The sequence below is a fragment of the Alexandromys fortis genome, unplaced genomic scaffold (genome assembly GCF_014885135.2).
Source record: "Alexandromys fortis isolate MF-2015 unplaced genomic scaffold, M_Fortis_MF-2015_v1.1 scaffold_7, whole genome shotgun sequence".
NCBI lineage: Eukaryota > Metazoa > Chordata > Mammalia > Rodentia > Cricetidae > Alexandromys > Alexandromys fortis.
The window spans coordinates 5,781,473-5,797,600 of NW_026067920.1; the positions used below are offsets into that span (position 1 = coordinate 5,781,473).

General features: G+C 44.5%; 2 protein-coding genes across 5 annotated transcripts in view; both read right to left on the reverse strand.

The window, feature by feature from the left end:
- The window catches only part of Sfi1 (SFI1 centrin binding protein), a 65,203-nt gene that overhangs the window by 29,897 nt on the left and 19,178 nt on the right, over positions 1-16,128 (reverse strand). For all 4 annotated transcript variants that reach the window (XM_050141283.1, XM_050141284.1, XM_050141282.1 and 1 more), the window contains 5 exons: positions 15,226-15,336; positions 12,970-13,064; positions 8,487-8,604; positions 5,481-5,583; positions 364-520 (listed from right to left, as the gene is read on the reverse strand). In XM_050141283.1, coding sequence (XP_049997240.1) covers positions 364-520; positions 5,481-5,583; positions 8,487-8,604; positions 12,970-13,064; positions 15,226-15,336 — 584 coding nt within the window. The remainder of the gene's footprint in view (positions 1-363; positions 521-5,480; positions 5,584-8,486; positions 8,605-12,969; positions 13,065-15,225; positions 15,337-16,128) is intronic.
- LOC126500954 (60S ribosomal protein L39-like) lies at positions 15,769-16,122 on the reverse strand. Its single transcript, XM_050141297.1, has one exon. The coding sequence runs from the start codon at positions 16,111-16,113 to the stop codon at positions 15,958-15,960; it is 156 nt and encodes a 51-aa protein (XP_049997254.1). The 5' UTR covers positions 16,114-16,122; the 3' UTR covers positions 15,769-15,957.

The following is a 16,128-nucleotide window of genomic DNA, read 5'->3' on the forward strand; positions in this document are numbered from 1 at the left end:
GAATCAATACATTAAGACATTTGAGGCCGGGCGGTGGTGGCGCACACCTTTAATCCCAGCACTCGGGATGCAGAGGCAGGCAGATCACTGTGAGTTCGAGGCCAGCCTGGTCTACAAGAGCTAGTTCCAGGATATATATATATATATATATATGTATGTATGTATGTATGTATGTATGTATGTTAGGCATGCTAGGGAAAGCCAAAAGGAAATAAATGAGAACCAATGGTGATGTACTTTTCTAAATTTCCTGCTGTCCAAATTATGGTGTAAGGCATTCAGTTTCCTCTTCATGGAGGGCCACATGCAGTGGGGAGATTGCTCCAACCAGGCCAGGCTTGGAGGCCCAGGCTTTCTACTCACCGTTCTGCCATCTCTTTACCCTGCAGATGTGGAGGTACTGAAGCCAAGCCTTCAAAGATCTCTGCTTCTGACAGCGCTGATGGTGTCGCACAGCAGTGACCACCTTCCCTCTTTCCTGCTGGCTATTTAGGAGCTGCTCTTGCCATCGTGACCATGCCTGAAAAGACCAGATCAATGTCATTCTCAGCCACACAGTGAATTTGAGGTCAGCCTGGCCTATGTGAGATCCTGCCTCAAACAAACAAAACAAACTTGGGGGAACAAAGAAGTTACAAACAAAAAAGAGAAGCTGTAAAAAGTAACTTACAGCCAGGTAGGGGAGCACACACCTCCCAGCACCCACTCAGGAGGATCTCTGAGTTAGGGCAAGCCTAGTCTGCAGATCAAGTTTCATGACAGCCAGAGCTACAAAGAGGTGAGGTGGGGGAGGAGGAGAAGAAAGTAGCAAGTACATGATGGGTTTAGGGTGAAGCTTCCAGCTCAGCTGCCCTGGTGACTTGGCTGAGGGAAGACATGGAGCTGGGGAGGCAGAGGCAGGTGTACCTCTGTGAGTTCAAAGCCAGCCTGGTTTACAGAGTGAGTTCCAGGACAGCCAGGGCTGTTACACAGAAAAACCTTGTCTTAAAAAACAAAAAGGGGAGGGGGGCTGGAGAGATGGCTAAGAGGTTAAGAACAATGGCTGCTCTTCCAGAGGTCCTGAGTTCAATTCCCAGCAACCACATGGTGACTCACAACCATCGGTAATGAGATCTAGTGCCCTTTCTAGCATGCAGGTAATGCAGACAGAACACTATATACATAGTAAATAAGTAAGCCTTTGAAAAACAGGGCTGGAGAGATGGCTCAGTGGTTGAGAGCACTGACTGTTCTTCCAGAGGATCCAGGTTCAATTCCCACCACCAACATGGTGGTTCAGAACTGTCTGTAACTTCAGTTCCAGGCAACCAATACGCTCACACAGACATACATACGGGCAAAACACCAATGCAGTAAAAATAAAAAAAATAAAAAAAGAAACAAAACAATAACAAAAAAAAATCAAACAGGTGACTTTGCATTGGGCTCTGTATCAGACATAAAATTGTATTGTATGGTTTTATTTTTTTCCATTTCCTTTTAAAAACTTTGTGTGTACATGCACAGGTATACTCAGAGGCCAGAAGCATTGGATCCCCTGGAGTTGAAGTTACAGGTGGCTATGAATCACCTTAACATGGACGCTGGGCATGGAACTTGGTCCTTTGGAAGAGCACACTTTTTTTTTAGATTTATTAATTTATTATGTATACAGTGTTCTCACTGCATATACGTCAGCAGGGCAGAAGAGGGCACCATATCAAAATGTACTGAGGGTGAACATTACATCTACAACTTTCAAGTGGCTCAGAAAAACTAAGCACAAGCCAGGCCCACGGCACATGCCATCCGCATGAGGTAGAAGCAAGGGGCCCACGAGCTCAAGCCAGGAGGGGACATGAGCCACTGTCCAAAAACAAACAAACAAACAAAAAAAATCATCAAGGGGCTGGAGAGATGGCTCAGAGGTTAAGAGCATTGCCTGCTCTTCCAAAGGTCCTGAGTTCAATTCCCAGCAACCACATGGTGGCTCACAACCATCTGTAATGGGGTCTGGTGCCCTCTTCTGGCCTGCAAGCATATACTCAGACAGAATATTGTATACATAACAAGTAAATGAGTATTTTAAAAAAATCATCAAGAGAAAACTATATTCAGGCCAGGCGGTGGTGGCGCACGCCTTTAATCCCAGCACTCAGGAGGCAGAGGCAGGTGGATCTCTGTGAGTTTAAAGCCAACCTGGTCTATAAGAGTTAGTTCCAGGACAGGCTCTAAAACTACAGCGAAACCCTGTCTCAAAAAAACAAAATAAATAAAAGAGAGAACTGTATTATTTATTCTTAAACTGAGTATGGGAGCTGCTTGTAATCTCAGGATTACTTAAGAGGCTGAGGCAGGAGGATCAAGAATTAGAGTTCAGCAGGTCTTGTTTTTTTTTTTTAAAGATTAATTTACTATGTATAAAGTGTTCTGCCTGCATGTATCCCTGCAGAAGAGAGCACCAGATCCCACTGTAGACGGTTGTGAGCCACCATGTGGGAATTGAACTCAGGACCTCTCAAAGGGCAGTCAGCACTCTTAACCTCTGAGCCCCACAGCATGGTCTTAACACCCTGAACCTGAAGTGGGAGATGCCTCACACCTTTAACCCCAGCATTCAGGAGTCAGGAGCAGGAGGATCTCTGAGTTTGAGGCCAGCCTGGTCTGCAGAGAGAGTTCCAAGACAGCCAAGTCTACAGAGAAAAACACTGTCTTGAAAAAAGAAAATTTAAACAAATAACCCTGAATTTTTATTATTTTTAATTTTATTGCTTTTAATTATATATGTAGTATGTGTATATGTTGTGTGGGTATGTGCATGTGTGTGCAGGTGTCTGAAAACCAGAAGAATTGGATCCCCTGGAGATGGAGTTACAGATGGTTGTGAGCCATCTGTATGGTGCTGGAAACTGAACTCTGGTCCAGGCTCCCTCCCTGCTTTTCCTGAATATTTAAAAAGGAATAAAAAATGCATTTGCATGGTTGTTAAAACATGAAGAATGGCTGAGCATGGTGGTTCACACCTTTAATCCCAGCACTCAATAGGCAGAGTCAAGTGGATTTCTGTGAATTAGAGGCCAGTCTGGTCTATGTAATGAGTTCCAAGACAGTCAAGGCTACATAGTGAGACCCTGTCTCAAAAAACAAAAACAAAAAGCCGGGCAATGGTGGCACACAACTTTAATCCCAGCACTCAGGGAGGTAGAGGCAGGTGGATCTCTGTGAGTTCGAGGCCAGCATGGCCTACAAAGCAAGTTCCAGAACTGCCAGAGATACACAGAGAAACCCTGTCTCGAAAAACCATAACAAAGAAAACAAAACACAAAACCCCATGGAAAATAGGATAAACTGGGTGAAGTGTACGTATTACCCCCCTTTTTTCTGCAATTCAGTATTTGCAGACACAACCCTTTAGCACCCTGAGCCCTGCAGCTGACACGAGCTCGCCATTTTGTAACTTCTCCCTAGCAGGCTTTCTTGAAAGCATTGCCTCATGCTCACAGAAACTGCTTATCAAGTCTATCAACCATTTCCACGTGGCTCAGCCCATAGGTCAAGTCTGTCCTCACCCTGCCTGACCTGGCAGAATGGCATCTGGCATGGCAGACACCTTCTCTGCTGGATCCCTGCAGGTCCTCAGTGTTCCTGCTGCCGACTTCACAGTGCCTGTCCCACAGCCTCTCCTGTCACTCCCCTTCACCGCTTACTCCTCCCTCAGCTGCAAATGCCATCTTCATTCAAGGACTCCCAAGGGTAGGGTCCTACCTGGACCCTTCCCCGGTATTTCAGATGTTACAGAAGCATCTGTACCTCTCTGTGGAGACTCAGGGAGTACCAGGCTCAGCATTCCGAGTGAAGAGCACAGCTTCCCCCAATCCTTCCCCACAGGCTGCTTCTCCTTCAGAAGTCCCACATCAGTAAAGGGCAACTCCACTGTTGCAGGTGCTCAACCAAAACCAGGAGTCACCACAGGATTCCTTCCCTGACTTAATCTCCCCATGAGCAAATCCTATTAGTCACTTTCAAAACAGCCAGAACCTGAGTCTGGAGAGATACCTGCTCTTTCAGAGGACTCAGGTTTGATTCCCAGGACCCACATAACAGCTCACATCCATCTATAACTCTAGTTCCAGGTGATGCTCTCTTCTGCTCTCTGTTGGCACCAGACACACACATGGTGCACTGACATAAATACATGCAGGGAGAAATTTACACATGTAAAATAAAATAAATAAATAAATCATAAACACATATAAACACACACTCCAACTACCATCTTCCCAAAAATCTCACTTGAAATTTTCTTTCTTTCTTCTTCATTTTTTTTTTGTTGTTGTTATTGTTGGGTTTTTATGTTTTGTTTTTTCGAGACAGGGTTTCTCTGTGGCTTTGAACTTTGAAGCCAGTCCTGGAACTAACTCTTAGACCAGGCTGGCCTTGAACTCATAGAGATCCTCCTGCCTCTGCCTCCCAAGTGCTGGAATTAAAGGTGTGTGTGTGCCACCACTGCCCAGCATTGTTGTTTTGTTATTATTGTTGTTTTGTTTTGTTTTGTGTTTTTGAGACAGGATTTCTCTGTGCAGTGCTGGCTGTCCTAGAACTCACTCTGTAGTTCAGGCTGGCCTCGAACTCACAGAAATCCACCTGCCTCTGACTCCTGAGGGCTGGGATTTATGTGTATGTGTGTGTCTGTGTGCAGGTAGGCATATATACCTGAGTTCAGGTACCTGAGAAGGCTAGAAGTCATCATATCCCCTGGAGTTGGAGTTATAGGTGGTTGTGAGCTGCCTAATGTGGTTTCTGGAAGCCATACTCAGGTCCTCTACAAGAGAGTATGTGCTCTTAGCCACTAAATAATTTTTTCAGTTTGCAAGACAGTTGATTCCATTTTATGCTTATGGGCAAATGTCTGTGCAGGTAACCTCAGAGGCCAGGTGGGTTTTATTAACATATATTCATGCACGGAGTGGTGAGTTTCAGTCAGCGAGCACAGTCCTGCCACTTGGAGGCAAGAGGATTAAAAGATCATCCACTACTACATAGCAAGTTCAAGGCCAGCCTAGACCATGTGAGACTCTGATTCAAAAACCAGAAACCAAACACCTTGTAAGGGCAAAGCAGAAAGGTTGTTTTCTTTTCAGTCTTTGTTTCTACTTGCATTATTTTTCATTTGCTGTAGAAAAACAACAATGAGCAGATAAGAACATATTTTAAACAGTTTCTAACCAACTTTGTGACCTCGGCTCTGCATGGAAATTTTAGAGAGCAGGTACACATTCCTAGAGCAGCACCTGTCTGGCACAGCCCCGACCTCGGCTCTGCATGGAAATTTTAGAGAGCAGGTACACATTCCTAGAGCAGCACCTGTCTGGCACAGCCCCGCCTTCTGCACTACTCTCCCACCCCATCTCCCCAGACGCACTCCCAACAAGCAGCAGCAGTGAGAAACCTTCCTGTTAATTACATAGTTAATTACCAACACTTGAGTGTGCCAGACAGACCTGCAGCTGGAGGCTCCGGGCTCTATGCTTCACAGCTGCTGTGTGGAGAGCACGGTCCGCTTGGGCTTGTGCTAGTTGCCACCTCCACTTGCTCCACCAGAAACTGAAAGAGCAAACCAAAGGAGTTAGTGGCGGGTAGCGGGGAGACACAGAAAAGACAAGGACCATTAGGGCTGTGCTTCTGTTCAGCCTAAGTCTCTCCTTCACAGTACCATCTTTAACTGATGCCTGCTAGACCCACTGCTGCAAAGAAAAACAAAAATCAAGAGTAGTCCAGGGAATGAAGAGGTGGTTTATGGAGAAAAGGTGCTTGCCACCAAGTCTGATAACCTGACTTCAATCCCAGGGACCTGTAGTGATATTTCATTTGTATTTTAATAAAGCTTGCCTGAAGTTCAGAGAGTAAAACAGCCACACTGGTCAGCCTTACAGTGGTGACACACACCTTTAATCCCAGTAGCCACACTAGTTTGCCATAGAAATCAGGCTGTAGTGGTGCATTCTTTAATCCCAGCACTAGAGAAGAACATAAGAGAAGAACAGCTCTTGGCTCAGTCTCATCCTGAGATTCCTGGAGGCAGGATTGCCATTTCAGACTGAGGTAGAGGTAAGAGCCAGTGGCTGGCTGTTTTGCTTTTCTGACCTTCAAGCTGAACCCTAATTTCTGTCTCTGAGTTTTTATTAATTATGCTACTGGGACCCACATGGTAGGAGAGAACTGACTTGTATAAGTTTTCTCTGACCTTCACATGCATCATCCTTTTCTCACATATTAAGTAAGATATAATGTTAAAAAGTTGAAGGAACAGAAACTAACATCAGAGCCAGTCTTAAGTACTATAAATTATCACCCACTCACTTGATTGTTTACAGTACAGGAGATGGACTCAGGGCTGTGTGTGCCAGGCAAGCTACCAACCAACTGAGCAACAGCTGCAACCATTTGGCGCTCTGTAGTGAGGAGTGGTGGGCTGTGTCCCGCCACCCGGCTAGCTTTACCCCCCCCCCCCCAAATAATTACACGGAAACTGTATTCTTTTAAACACTGCTTGGCCCATTAGCTCTAGCCTCTTACTGGCTAACTCTCACATCTTGATTAACCCATTTCTAATAATCTGTGTAGCACCACGAGGTGGTGGCTTACCGGAAAGGATCTTAACCTGCATCCGTCTTGGAGAGGAGAACTATATCGTCTGCCTGACTCGGCTTCTTTCTCCCAGCATTCTGTTCAGTCTACTTCGCCTATCTAATTTTCTGTCCTATTAAAGGCCAAGGCAGTTTATTAACCAATGAAATTAACACATAGACAGGAGACCCACCTCCAGTGCTCTCTAGATCTTACCTACAACTAGGCAACAGCCCTAACCCTTTGTGCTCTAGACCTCACCTACACAACTAGGCAACAGCCCTAACCATTTGGCGCTCTCTAAATCTCACCTACACAACTGAGCAGCAGCTGCAACCATTTGGCACTCTCTAGATCTTACCTACACAACTAGGCAACAGCACCAACCCTTTGTGCTGTAGATCTCACCTATACAACTAGGCAACAGCCCTAACCCTTTGGTGTGCTCTAGACCTTACCTATACAATTTAGTCTTCAAAAATGGTAGTGCCTACTATTAAAACTCAGATTTCATGAGAAAACTTGAAGGAAAAACAAAAGAGGTTTTCAGGTTTCCAATCCTACGGGATGTCTCCTTCCTCCCTTCCCACCTCTTGTAGCCACATCTTTATCTTAGCCCTAGTAGTCTCTCTTTCTTTCTTTCTTTCTTTCTTTCTTTCTTTCTTTCTTCCTTCCTTCCTTTCTTTCTTTCTTTCTTTCTTCCTCTTCTTTTTTCTCTTCCTCTTCCTTTTTTCCCCCTTTTTGGATTTTGGAGACAAGGTTTCTCTGTGTAGCCCTGGCTGTCCTGTAACTCACTCTGTAGACCAGGCTTGCCTTGAGAGCCGCCTGCCTCTGCCTCAGAAGTGCTGGGATTAAAGGCGTGTGCCACCACTGCCCAGCCCTAAATCATATTTTAAGGCTAAAATGGCTCTGATAGCAAGGTGCTTGCTGTGCAATCATAAGAACCTTAGTTTGGATCTCTAGCACCCACATAAAAACCCAGGTTCAGTGACAAGCATCTGTAATCCCCATGCTACAGGGAGAGTGTCAAGATGGCTCCCTGGAAGCATGGTGGTTGGCCAGCCAATTGAGCTGAATTAGTGAGTTCTATGTTCACTGAGAGATCCTTTCTTAAAAAGTAAAGTAGAGCCTGGCATGGTGGTAGTGGTGGTGAACTTGGAAGGCAGAGGCAGGAGGATGAGTTTGAGGCTAATCGGGCCTACATATTAAGACCCTGTCTCAAAAACAACAACAACACCACCACAAAAAAGGGTACTGGTGGCACATGCCTTTAATCCCAGTTAAGGAGGCAAAGGAAGGTGAATCTCTGAGTTTGACACCAGCCTAGTCTACATAGTGAGTTCCAGGACAGCCAGAGCTACACAAAGAAAACCTGTCTCAAAAATACAAAGGTAGAAAGTGAGGAAGAAACCAATCTTTGTATACATGTGAAATCACGTACATACATCATATACATGCATACACACATAAATAAAAGTTCTTTCTGTCCAAAGATGTCCTGGATACAACTAGCTACTTCAGAGGTATCCATTTCCAATAATCTAGAAAGATAATTGGTGATAAACCTATTTCACAGAAGAGAACAAGGAATCACGGAGAGGTGAAATGACCAGTGACATATTGGGCCAGGACTCAGATCCGTGTGAGTGCAGCGGGAAGGCTACCAAGCTGTCTCTATGCCTGCCTCTCCTGAGTGTTCACAGCACTCCATTCAGGACTAGTCACGGAGCAGCTTTGTTACACGTGTCAAGAGACTCAAGGTGGATTGTCCTGTGTGCGTAGTGCTGCTAAGATGCAGTGCTGAGACGGGTGAATTAAAGCCTCATCCCAGTGCTGAGGTGAAACGACAGCAGCCGACCTGTGGTGCTGCACACACTCACCATAAGACGCTCCGCCGCCTGAATTCTAGAGCAGTGGTCTGCATGTGAAGTTTGGTCCTACGAGCAACCATGTATATCAGCCAGGACTTCCAGGCTTGGTGCATCTTCTGCTTTCTATCTAAAGACATCAAAGAGAGACCTTCTTTATTTTTTTTTTGGTTTTTCGAGACAGGGTTTCTCTGTGGCTTTGGAGCCTGTCCTGGAACTAGGTCTGTAGATCAGGCTGGTCTCAAACTCACAGAGATCCGCCTGCCTCTGCCTCCTGGGATTAAAGGTGTGTGCCACCATCGCCCGGCTGAGAGACCTTTTTTAAAGGGCAGAAACTGAACTGGAGAGATGGCTCAGCATCCCTGGAGCATCCACTGCTCTTACACAGGTCCAGTTCAGTTCCTCGCATCCACACTGGGCAGCTCACAACCTCCTGGGACTCCAGTTCCAGGACAATTGCAGGGATCTGATGCCTTTCCTCTGGCCTCTACAGGAACCTGCACATGTCTACACACTGACATATGCATATAAACATAATTAAAAATAATATCAGACACTAAGAAAGACTTACATAGATCTAATCTACATGGGAAGTAGAAAAAGACAAGATCTCCTGAGTAAATTGGGAGCATGGGAGCCTTGGGGGAGGGCTAGAGGGACAAGGGGAGAGGCAGGGAGATGAGCAGTGAAAAATGTAGAGCTCAATAAAAATCAATAAAAAATAAAAAAATAAAACCAGATGCCGGGCAGTGATGGTGCATGCCTTTAATCCCAGCACTCGGAGGCAGAGGCACGTGGATCTCTGTGGGTTCGAGGCTAGCCTGGGTTCCAGGCTAGCCTGATCTACAAAGCAAGTTACAGGACAACGAAGACTGTTAAACACAGTGAAATTCTGTCTGGAAAAAAAAAAAAAAGGAACAAAAAAACAAAATAAATAGAAGGACCCTGTCTCAACAGAACAAAGCCAACAACAATAAGAAGGGTAGAGAGGGTCAGTGAGATGACTCCGTGGTGGCCTGAATTTAATTCCTGGAGCTCAGTCACACAGAAGGAGGAGAGAACTGACTCCTGTGAGCTGTCTTCTGACCTCTCATGAGCACTATGGTATACAGGAGCCCTCACATATTTAAACCAACAAATGTAAGAAAACAAGTATTTCAGGTTGTCATACCAGCTCAAGGACTTCCTGTACTTCAAATATCTCGTCTCTAGCCTCCAAGCGCCCTCTGCTGGAAACACTGTGTAGTGTTACAAATTGAAAAAGAATGGAGACAGCACAGGAGACAAGTGGTGCTGGTCACAAGCATTTAAATGAAACTTAAATGTGCAAGGCAAGCATTCTGCCAACTGTGCTGGACTGGAGCCCCTCCAGCTTTTGTTTTCCTGTTTTGTTTTGTATTTTGGCTTGGCCTTATTTTTTAAGATGGAGTTTTTCAGTAAACTTGGAGCTCATCTATTAAACTAGACTAGCTGGCCACAGGAATCCTCCTGCCTCCACTTCCCAGTGCCGGTTCTGGGGGCAAGCCTGGCTTTTTATGTGAGCACTGAAGAATCACCCTCAGGTCCTCATGCTTGCTGTGCAAAGCAATTTACTGAGACCCTTTTCCCTAGCCTGGAAACACAGTGGTGGCACATACCTTTATCTCAGCACTCGGGAGGCAGAGGCAGGCAGAGCAGAGCTCTGTGAGTTCGAAGGCCAGCCTGGTCAACAAAGCAAGTTCCAGGACAGGCTCCCAAGCTACAGAGAAACCCTGTCTCAAACAAAACAAAAGAACCCAGAAGCAGCCTGGTAGTGGAGGTATACACCTTTAATTCCAGCACTCAGGAGGCAGAGGCAGGTAGATCTCTGTGACACACATGCAGGGCAAAACATTCAAAGATACGAACTTCCAACAAACAAAAATGCCTGCCAATCTAGGTTGTCAGCTTAACTAACTACAACTGGAATTAACTAAACCCAAATAGCTGGGCACACCTGTGAAGAACTTTTCTTGACTAAGTCATGGTAGAAGAATCACACTAAATTTGGGCATGTCTTCTGGTGGTGGCCTGCATAAAAGGACATGGAAATAGGAAGCCTTGGCTGTTCGCCTGCTTGCCCTCACTCTCCTTGGCAACTTCAGCTACCCTGTCCCTGAGGTACTCCTTTGCTGGGGTTAGAACCTACATTTTCTGAATTCCAAACACAGACTGAAGACCAGCAGCTCTCTAGGACTTTCCTGGGACTCTAGCACCAGATTGAACAGTTGAGACATCCAGTCTTGTGAACTGAACAACTACCAGATCCTTGGCCTTTCCATCAAGAGACCATTATTGTCCTACTTGTACCATAGCCTGTAAGCCACTCTCACAAATTCCTTTTAATGTATATAATATGTATCAGTAATTAACAGAATCAATTATGTATTAACATGATACATAATATACATATGTATATAGACACATATTAGTTAATTCTACCAGTTCTGTTCCTTTAGAGAACCCTAACTAATACACTGATACAGACAGACAGAGATGATAGATATGTGTGCATATGTGGAAGTGCATATACATTAATAGTGAGAACGAGAAAAGATACCATTAATTATTTGAGAAATGCAAAGTAAAACCAAAATAAAATATCTGAACTATCTATATAGATAAGTCAGATAACTATTTGTAGGGATCAATTATTATTATTTCGTAGGAGGTTTTAGTTTGTTTTTTTGAGGCATGGTTTCACTATGTAACCCTGGCTGGCCTGAACTATGTAGATTAGGTTACTCTATGAACTCAGAGAGCTTCACCTGCCTCTCGAGTGCTGGTAGTAAAAGCATGTATGCTCAACTGATTTTATTTTTTGAAACAGAAGCTGAGTGTGCAATCACAGCCAGCTATCTGCGTGTTCCCTCGCCTCTCCAGTGCTGTGACTGCAGGCATGCACCAGCATAGCTGTCCCATTTCTCAAATAGACATTTGTATTTCTGTATACAAAAATGACTCTGGATTTGCCATAATCATAGAATTGTACACCAAAAAAATAAAAAACTCTTACTTTATGAGAATTAGAAACAACAACAAAAATAAACCATTAGCTACTTACAGATTAAATACAGAAACTGTCTCATATTAAACTAAGAACCTGACATCCTGGGGAGAGGGGAGAAAGCTAGACAGGGACGGTAACATTCATCACTTATTTAGTTATTTTGTGACCTAGCTGAGGCTAGACTTGAACTTTCTACGTAGCCCCAACTAGTCTGAAATTTTCCATTTTCCTTCCTCCATCTCTTGAGTGTTGAGATTACAGGCATGTATCAACACACCTAATTTAGGAAGGTAACACTTCAAATTCAACTGAATCAAGGCTGGAGAAATGACTCCCCAGTTAAGAGCACTCGCTGTTCTTCCAGAGGACCCAGGTTCAATTCCTAGCTTACAACAAACTGTAAGTCCAGTTCCAGGGGATCAAACGCTCTCTTCTGGCCTCTGCATGCATATGGCACAAAGACACATTTTAAAAAAATTAATTAGCCAGGTGGTGGTGGCGCACTCCTTTAATCCCAGCACTTGGGAGGCAGAGGCAGGTAGATCTCTGTGAGTTTGAAGCCAGCCTGGTCTAGAAGGGCTAGTTCTAGGACAACTAGGACTGTTACACAGGGAAACCTGTCTCAAAAAACCAATAATATGGGCTGGAGAGATGGCTCAGCAGTTAAGAGCATTGCCTGCTCTTCCGAAGGTCCTGAGTTCAATTCCCAGCAACCACATGGTGGCTCACAACCATCTGTAATGAGGTCTGGTGCCCTCTTCTGGCCTGCAGGCATCACAGACAGAACATTGTATACATAATAAATAAATATTAAAAAAAAACCAATAATAATAATAATAACAACCATTAATCAATAAATGAAAATGAGCCTGGAACTTTTGGATCTCGAGGAAAGGTAAGAAGTGCACATTCAGTGTGGTCAAGGCTAGAGGGAGAGAACAGGGGAAACCATGAACATCACACCGAAGTGTTGAGTTCACTAAGAGAGGCCAAATGAAGTTGCAGGGTGGCATGGTTTAATCTTTGTCCAAGCACTCTTACAGCTATGTGTACAAGGAAAAGAGAGGGAAAAAGTGCAAAGAGGTGATGAAGAAGTACCAACATCATCAGAAGGTGAGGATCACTGTCAGGAAGTGGTCCCTTCAGAAGGGTCTCCTAACACCGGATAAATGCTTCTGAAGCATGAGGAACGGAACCAACCTAAGCAAGGCTTGTCATCTACAGGGAAAGGAGGAAGTGCAGGTCCACACTGTGGGGGTGCAGCTGTGCTGTGTTCAGTTTAAGCGCACCAGCAGGCCAGGTACAGTCTGCTCACATCTGCTCAAGGTGCTTCAAGTGAACAAGCTATGCCATACAGAGACACACGATCTGACCATGATGGCAGGGGATTCAACTAGATCACACTCCGTGAACAAGAAAGAAAGTCAAGCACGTCTTCTCTCTCACCAGAACTCTCCCCTCTCTCACCATGACGCTCAGCTCTGTGGAGCCCCTTCCTCATCTCCCGTCTCTGTTGCACGAAGGTCTTCCAGTTCTGGAACATCAGGTTGTGTAAGTAGTATCTGAGGAGCCAAGATGCAAAGGGTGCTTACGGTAAGACAAAGGAACTCTACCCAGCAAACCCAGTCACTTTTATACTTAGGGGCATGCTAGAAGGGGAAAACCTGTAGCTGATAACGAATTGAGAAGCAGGGGCTGGAGAGATGGCTCAGAGGTTAAGAGCATGGGCTGCTCTTCCAGAGGTCCTGAGTTCAATTCCCAGCAACCACATGGTGGCTCACAACCATCTGTAATTCGATCAGGATCCCTCTTCTGGCATGCAGACAGAATACTGTATACATAATAAATAAATAAATATTTAAAAAAAAGAATTGAGTAGCAGACATTGGGGTCGTTTGGAGTGAGGATGCTACCTAGGATAAGCACATGGAAATCCTAAGTAATGGGCTGTTCTGACCCTTGACAGCAGAATCATCTTAAAATAATAACTGGAGCTAGAGAGATAGCTCCATGTTTAACAATACTGGCTGCTTTTCCAGAGGACCTGGGTTAGGCTCCCAGCACCAACACAGCAGGCAGCTCACACCACCTGTAAGTCCAATTCCAGGGCCAACACCCTCTTCTGGCTTCTGCGGGAACTTCATGTCCACAGTGTACAGACATACATGCAGGCAAAGTCCCCAGACACACAAAATAACAAAATGCCACCATCCGTCCTCTCTACAGCACAATGCATTTTCCCCTTTTGTGTTCCAGAGTGTAACTTTTGAGATCCTATCTCAAAAAACAAATAAAGAATTTAGCTATTGTATTTATTGTGTGTGTAGGAGAGTGTGGGTCACAGCAAAAGTGTGGGGGTCAGAGGACAATGTTCAGGAAGGAGCTGGCTCTCTCCTATGTGGGTTTTGGGAAGCCAACTTGGCTTACCAAGTAGCAGCAGTGCCTTTACCTGCTGAGTTAGAGTACCTACCCTAAAAATGGGCATCTGATGTACTTTTTAGCTTTCTCTCCATTTACTCCTTGCAATGTGAATGGCAAGGATTAAAAGGTTCTTTTTCCATATTCTGGTTTTTAATTGTGTTTCGGTGCTAGGGATTAAACCTACTGCAGGCTAACCACTTGCTCTCCCACTCAGCTCCCTGACTCAGCCTCTCTATTTTCCCAATGTTCCATGTGGGACACACCCTTTCTTGACCATAATCAGTATGCCAGGACTAATTTTTTTGTTTATTTGTTTTATTTTTGTTTTTTCAAGACAGGGTTTCTCTGTGGTTTTGGAGCCTGTCCTGAAACTAGCTCTTGTAGACCAGGCTGGCCTCGAACTCACAGAGATCAGCCTGCCTCTGCCTCCCGAGTGCTGGAATTAAAGGCGTGCGCCACCACCACCCGGCGCCAGGACTAATTTCTTTTTGTTTGTCTGGCTTTTGTTTTTCTTTTTTTTATACACATTTCTTTTTATTTATTTTATTTTATTGATTTTTATTGAGCTCTACGTTTTTCTCTGCTCCCCTCCCCTTCAACCCTCTCCCAATGTCACCATGCTCCCAATTTACTCAGGAGATCTTGTCTTTTTCTACTTCCCATGTAGATTAGATCCATGTAAGTCTCTCTTAGTGTCCTCATTATTGTCTAAGTTCTCTAGGATTTTAATTTGTAGGCTGGTTTTCTTTGCTTTATGTTTACAAACCACTTATGACTGAGTACATGTGATAATTGTCTTTCTGTTTCTGTGTTACCTCACTCAAAATGATGTTTTCTAGCTCTATCCATTTTCTTGCAAAATTCAAGATGTCGTTACTTGTTTTTTGTTTTTCAAGACAGGGTTTCTTTGTGTAGCCTGTCCTAAAACTAGCTCTGTAGACCAGGCTGGCCCTAAGCTCACAGAGATCCACCTGCCTCTGTCTCCAGAGTGATGGGATTAAAGGTGTGCACCACCACCACCCAGTTTAGAACTAATTATTTTAAAAAACAAACCTCTCAGATTTAAAAATACTTGGAAGTGAGTAGACTTCACTTTCAGCATAGCTTTCTGACTCAGAGGAACACACACATGTGTGTGCATGAACAAGGATGTAACTGCAAATAAGTATGGATTCACTCTTCCCAAAAGGATTTCTAAAGGCCAGGAAAAACCCAATACTTAGCTCCTTTGGAAGAGAAGCACGACATTGGGTAGCTGATGCAGTGTAAAATCTGTTTCAGCAAGCGTAAGTGATGAGACACCTGTAATGGCAGTCAGCTCGAAGACAGAGTTTCCACTCCCTCTGGGAGACCCACCATTCTTCCCTCCACTCTCCAAAGACCTTCTGGAGTATTCTCCGCTCATGGAAAAACCTAGGGAGAAGACAGAACATCAGAAAGCTGACGGGAAGCAGCAGGGCTGAGGTCTCTGCCCGGGAGCTTCACAGCGCCCTTACCTCCCCGGTTAAGACACCACAGTGGAGAAAGCAGCACATTGAGTCGCATCACAAGTTCAGTGCTACACACACTAGGAACAGAACAATCAACTGCACCAAGGACTCCAACAGTTACAGACACTAAGGAAATCTTCACACACTGTGAGGGAATCAAAACTACAATTCTGGGGAGCAGGTGTGATGACCCAGTAGATAAAGCCACAGAAACCTGAGGACTTAAAGCTTGATCTCAGCGCCAAGAAAGGTAGAAAGAGAGAAGTGACCCCACAAAGTGACCTCTATACATGTATTGTGGCATATGCACACCCCACACACCATATACAAACACAATAATAAAAATTAAAATCTATTACAATTTTCAGCACTTTATTTATTTATTTTTTTGCAGTTCAAAAGGTTCTACATTTTATTACTGGAGAAACCACTCCCAACTTAAACATGATCAAGTCTCCAGATTGAAAATGTTGAACTTCATCTTGTAACACTCATCAAGGATCACGATTCACCATTAATTGTTTTGCCATTCATTGTTGACTCCTTACAGACTCAGCTTCGTTCTCCTCCAGTGTCTTCTCTTGGAGTTGTACCTGATTTTGTTGCCAGTTTTCATCCGAATCCACTGAGGAATAGGACGATTTTGCTTTTGTTTCTTAGCCAGGAATCGCTTGATTCTGAAAGTCTTGTGAGAAGACATGGCGAGAAGGCTGGG